General features: G+C 42.2%; 1 protein-coding gene across 1 annotated transcript; it reads right to left on the reverse strand.

Annotated features, from left to right (window-relative positions):
• Positions 1-617: 617 nt before the first annotated feature.
• LOC125521227 (probable protein phosphatase 2C 57) lies at positions 618-5276 on the reverse strand. Its single transcript, XM_048686289.1, has 4 exons — positions 5013-5276; positions 2691-2897; positions 2217-2428; positions 618-1431 (listed from the first exon to the last, which is right to left on the reverse strand). The coding sequence occupies exons 1-4, from the start codon at positions 5109-5111 to the stop codon at positions 864-866; spliced, it is 1086 nt and encodes a 361-aa protein (XP_048542246.1). The 5' UTR covers positions 5112-5276; the 3' UTR covers positions 618-863.
• Between the last annotated feature and the right edge of the window lie 426 nt (positions 5277-5702).

Below are 5702 nucleotides of genomic sequence, written 5' to 3' on the forward strand. Positions count from 1 at the left end.
CCCCTTCTTTCTAATTTTTAATGAGATGAGGCAAAGCTTTTGTCTCCGTTTGAAAAAAAAAAGAACTACGCGACCGGAGATGACTCTACCCAGCCCTCCCCAAACATTTTGGTACATAATCCCTCCGTCCCAAAATTCTTGTCTTAAATTTGTCTAGATACGGATGTATCTAATACTAAAACGTGACTTGATTCATCTGTATTTAGTCAAATCTAAGATAAGAATTTTGGGACGGAGGGAGTATATGGCAAACTCATGACAATGAAAGCAACCGCTCCGCCCACCTCTCTCGGTTCAGACTTTTGATGAGTGCATGAATTCAATAGCGGCACAGATCCTTCAAAATGTCAATACATAACATACTACTCCCTCCGTCCGGAAATACTTGTCATCAAAATAGAGAAAAGGGGATGTATCTAGATGTATTTTAGTTCTAGATACATCTCTTTTTATCCATTTTGATGACAAGTATTTTTGGACGGAGGGAGTACTATGCTTGCTCACAGTAAGAGCGTACATAAGAACATCTACTTGAATCAGCATTCCAAACCTGGTAGCCTGCCTCGAGTCCAGTTGTACTGTGAAATTTTCACAAAACACAGGTATCACAAAAAAAATCACTGAAAAATCCACCGAAATCTCTGTTAACCTTTCAAACTTGTGAAGTCTAGAGCAGGGTCCAAAAAAGTAAACAAGTACCTCCAGGTGCAGATAAAATTAGCCGCATAATATGTTACAGTGATGCATTACTCAACAACAACAATCTCAGACTATGAGATGGGGCATACTAAACCTAAATTCCAAGGTAGGCTATGGAAAAATGGGATCACTACAGCGTTGCCAGGGCTCCCAAGCCATGCATGTCAGTCCGCCAAGCTATCCAGGAAGCCCTGCAGCTCCCTCAAGCCTTCTGCAGATATACTTCTCTGTACGCGAGGCCTGGGAGCTGTCAAGACAGGAGGCGCTATGGAGTTGAAGCAGACGACAACTACGGAAAGGTTGTCGCCGCTCTTCCTCTTGATGGCCTCATCGACTAGCTCTTTACAGCAGGCGATAGGGTCGTTGTGCTCTTGGAGCCTCCGGCGTGCAAAGTCTACCGCATTTTGGCTGCGGAATACATCCCAGATCCCGTCGCAGCCGATGATCAGGAATTCGTCCTCCTCGGTGAGATTTCGCATCATCACCTCTGGCTCGGCACTAAGAGGCCCAAGACCATCACATGCTTTCATTCCTTCCATGTGCCAGTCCCCGATTGCTCTAGCAACATTCAGCAGTCCATTCAGGTATCCATCGTAAACATAACCACCTGAGGCTTCAATGCGCATCTTCTCTCTGTTGCAAGATGGCTTATGGTCCCTGGACATCTCAATCGCCTTTCCACGGCAACATACAACTGCTCTACAATCACCAGCATTTGCCACCAGAAGTGACCTGTCAATCATGCAGAGATAATGCTGTCAAAACTATAGATAGATGGGAAGAAAGAACAGTTGAAACCAAAGAAAGGAAAATCATGCTGGTAGTAACATTGTTAAACAAAAGAGTAGGCATATAAGGGATGCACTGAGTTGTTCAGAAAACATAATAGACATGTATACTACTCCCTCCTTTCCTAAATATAAGTCTTTAGAGATTCCAATATGAACTAAATACGGATGTATATAGACATATTTTAGAATGTAGATTCACTCATTTTACTCCGTATGTAGTCTGCATTGGAATCTCTAAAAAGACTTATATTTAGGAACGGAGGGAGTACTCACTAAAGGATCAAAGCACATGTATGAAAACCTGCAAAAGCACTTCAAAGGCATGACAAGAACAGAAAAACTTTCAATTTCAAAGAACGAGAAACTGATATCAGTGGAAAATGATGTTCAAATACTTGCAGAGAAAACCTTGCTCACATATATAATGATATAAGTATCACTTACTAAGGAAGAAAGGCATATGTTATTATGCATAAACCTTCGGTGGACTTTAAAGCTATGGAAGGAACATGAGCTTTCGTTGCCAAAGAAAAAACTAAAATATGTGGAGAAATGGAGCTTAGGGTGCATATGTAGAAAAAATTATTTACACAGATAACTAAACAGGAACATAAGGCCATAATGAAGAATAAGTAGTTACTACAGAACTTCATATCTAGTATCTAAGCAGTAATGCTACAGAATGACTTACTACAAGGCTTATAGTTGCACAAGTTAGGGCAATACCTCCCAATGATGAGTGCAGCAAGCGCAGTCGTGCCAGATGCAAGAGAGGAGTTCACAGAGCAAGCATCTGCAAAAGCAGCATCAGTCTGTAAGAATGCTGAGGAGACAGCTTTCTCTATCTCCCCTGGAAAACCATCACCCTCAACGATGAACCTTGGCAAATTGCTGCACACAAAGTCCGCAGCGTGCTTTCCACCATGCCCATCAAAAACCTAAAACATTAAAATTATGTGAACAGTACATACACAGGAAGTGCCTGTCAGATGTACAAATGTACTCTGTCAGTAGAGAGTTCATGATGTCTATCAATCATGAAATGAGTAAAATTTGCTGACAATTATTACAAACATCAACACAGAAAAATCAATCACACTGGCCCTTTTTGTGGCAGTGTGATCAGTTTTTTTGAAAATAGTTCTTTCCAGTTTCCAAAACGAGAGAAAATCTGAAAGATATATTAGAATAAAAGCATACCCCATAAAATGAACTGGGCCCTTCTTCACAGTTTTCAGGTCCAAAATCACGCAGGAAGTTGTCACAGCAAATGTAGACATCCTCCATAGCACTCCTTGACCCAATATCGGACCAGCCTCCAGACCGTACAACCGGGATATATTCAACATCTGCGTTTTCAAAACTTCTTTCTGTTTCAGATTTTGTATTGCTCAAAGGGCCCCTTGCCTGTGAATTGAAGCCATGTAAGATAATTAGTTAACCTTACAAAATGACAACATATTGCATGCTATTTTATTATGAAGTGGTGGAAGCATTGAAGCTAATTGTCTATACCATATCATGCAATACTTATAAGAAAGGTATCAAAACGCTTTTTTTCACGGCAAGGTCCTAGCGGCTAGCTAAACTATTGAAAGATATTGCAAAAGCTACTTATTGCATTGTAATATAAAATGGGAAAAATAATAATTATGCATACCACATTGAGTCATACTCCTATAAGACAAGTCTTGATGCAAAAGTCCATAACCAGAAGTCCAAAGCACAATTTTCGTCTCAGTAAGTATTCAATCATAAAGTATGGATATTGGGAGTGTTGGAAAGGAGGATATTGAGATCTTTTGATAGGTTTTTCATACTTTACTGTCAGTAGATGCATTTAGGCCATTCAATGAAGTTGATTTTCAAAATTAGCATGGTCTATTGGTAGAAGTATCTATATGGTACAGCACAGCAATCGCTAGCTATAAGCCTATAAGATAAAAAATGGCAGAGCTAGTTGAAGCTATAAGTCATCGCTACTATAGCAGAAGATTTGGCCGTCAGTCCATCACTTAGCGACTAGGGTCCAAAAAAGGTACACTGCAGCAATGGCTCCAGAACCTTGCTGATAAAGTTGATCCCACCGAGCAAAAATACAAACCCCATTCACTGCATCATCAAAATAAGCATAAGAGTTGTGGAAGGACCAATCCCCTTCCCTATCATAGCACCATGTGAAATTAGTGAGACATGATAATATTTTCACTCCTTGTTAAATACAATGTTTTGCTTCCAACAATTCCAAGCAGTAATGTTCCGGTCGCTATAGATTAGTAGAAATATAGATATACTCCCTCCGTCCCAAAATAACTTGAGACACTTATTTTGGGACGGAAGGAGTATCTATTTGTACTGTAATAATGAGAAGGGAAAGCCAAACATGACGCCTACACCACCTTTGTTTTGGCCTCTATCAAGAAATCAATGTTCAATCTGACAGAACTAGGGAGTTTAATTTTTCGATAACCCAAACCAAACTTCAAGTAGAGCAATAAGATGAGAACCAAAACATGGAACAGCGTGATGAGATTAAACAAACCATCATTTTGCAAATTCCTTAAAACGTGCAAAGAGGCTTCAGGAGTTCTTAGACTGCAGTTTGTCAATTACTATTTTGAAAGAAGCACGAGAATACTTTTTCTAGCAGTAACTTGTTTGAATAATGTTCAGAGGACATGTTTGAATAATTTTCGGAGGACATGTTTGAATAGTGCTAGAATACTTTTTCTAGCACTAACTTGTTTGAATAATGTTCGGAGGACATGTGGTCAGAACAGGGCATGGCAAGTACATAATAAGTTAAGAGACTTCCATGACACATAAGTTCCAGATTACCAGATAGCAACTTTTCCAGGAAGATATGTCCTTTGAGATGAATAATGTATCATGTTCACAACGCTACATCGCCCAACATCCCCTAAAAATACCACGGCAGCACATGGGACTAATCTAGTTTGCACAAACATCCTGGAAACTCTGCATATCAATCATCTCACAGAACCCAAAAGAGTCTTTTCAAAAGACCACCTGATCATACGCATCTAAAACGGCTTTCTAGTTTACACAAACATTCTGAAAACTCTGCATACTCAGTACTACATCCAGTTGATGCAGTCAATGATTTCATAGGACCCAACGCAGACTTTTCAAAAGACCACCTGAGTAGAAGCAGCAAGCATCCACATTAACCGCACGGATCTAAACACCCCACCTGCAGGTTGCTAGTACTCTAGTACAACAAACATGTACTATGTAACACCAAGAAAATTCCAGAAAAAATATGCCTCCCCCTCTCTCCCCACCTCCAAGATGCACAGCAGAACTTCCCATTCATAACGGTGCGAACTCTAGCTCCTCGGCGCAAACAGCTCATCTTGACGCCAAGAAATCCCACCGAACAGCAAACATTGATCAGGAATCAGGCGGGGCGCCACGTAAGGCTCCCGCTTTCCGCACAGATCACAGGAGCAACCAAGCTAAGCGTGCCGAGCTTCGAGGTTCTGAGAGGCTGTTACTTACAAAGGATGCGTGCCGTGAGAGCACCGGCTTCCTCGCCGAGGCAGACGACGGGATCGGCGGCTTCCCCCCGCCGCCGCCGCCGAGCCTAAGCTCCTCCATCTTCTCCTCCGCCGCCGCAGCCGCCGCGGGGAGCCTCGTGGCCTCGGATCGAGTCGGAGAGGGCTAGGGTTAGGGTTTGGACTTGGAGCGGCGCCGCTGCCGCCAGCATCAGTAGATCAGTACGGAGTAGTAGTACTGTGGAGTGTGAACAGTGGCCGCTGGCCGTCCCGAGAGAAAAATATCAGTGGAGGAGCAGGGGAGGGCTAGTACGGTAAATTTGGCGATGGTTAAACTGAGACGAGATCGCGGTTAATTTTGCGGGCCACGTGATCCGGTGTGGGGGCTCCCGCTGTTTTCGTGGGTCGGTGCTGCCAGCGCGACCCGAGCGTGACACGTGGGGCGAAGACAGTTTTGTTTTGGGAGTTGGGACTTTGACCAAGAAGTGTGGAGTGTGAAGTGTGAAGAACAAAAACAAAATTACGAGAAACTTTCAATCTATATTTTTTAATTATGACAGTACAAAGAATAACACAGGTAATAAAAATTAAAACCATGTCCGTGGAAGAGATATTTGTATGTAGCAGAATTACTACATCGCTGCTATGCATACAATGATGTGCAACCGATCTGTGCACGACAGCACAAATCAGG

The sequence above is a fragment of the Triticum urartu genome, chromosome 7 (genome assembly GCF_003073215.2).
Source record: "Triticum urartu cultivar G1812 chromosome 7, Tu2.1, whole genome shotgun sequence".
In the NCBI taxonomy this organism is placed as follows: Eukaryota; Viridiplantae; Streptophyta; class Magnoliopsida; order Poales; family Poaceae; genus Triticum; species Triticum urartu.

Coding starts and splice junctions, on each gene's coding strand:
- LOC125521227 (XM_048686289.1), bottom strand. CDS start 5,111: ATGGAGGAGCTTAGGCTCGGCGGCGGCGGCGGGGGGAAGCCGCCGATC. Junction 2,898..5,012: donor TCTCACGGCACGCATCCTTT/GTAAGTAACAGC, acceptor TTCAATTCACAG/GCAAGGGGCCCTTTGAGCAA. Junction 1,432..2,216: donor GCTGCACTCATCATTGGGAG/GTATTGCCCTAA, acceptor CATGATTGACAG/GTCACTTCTGGTGGCAAATG.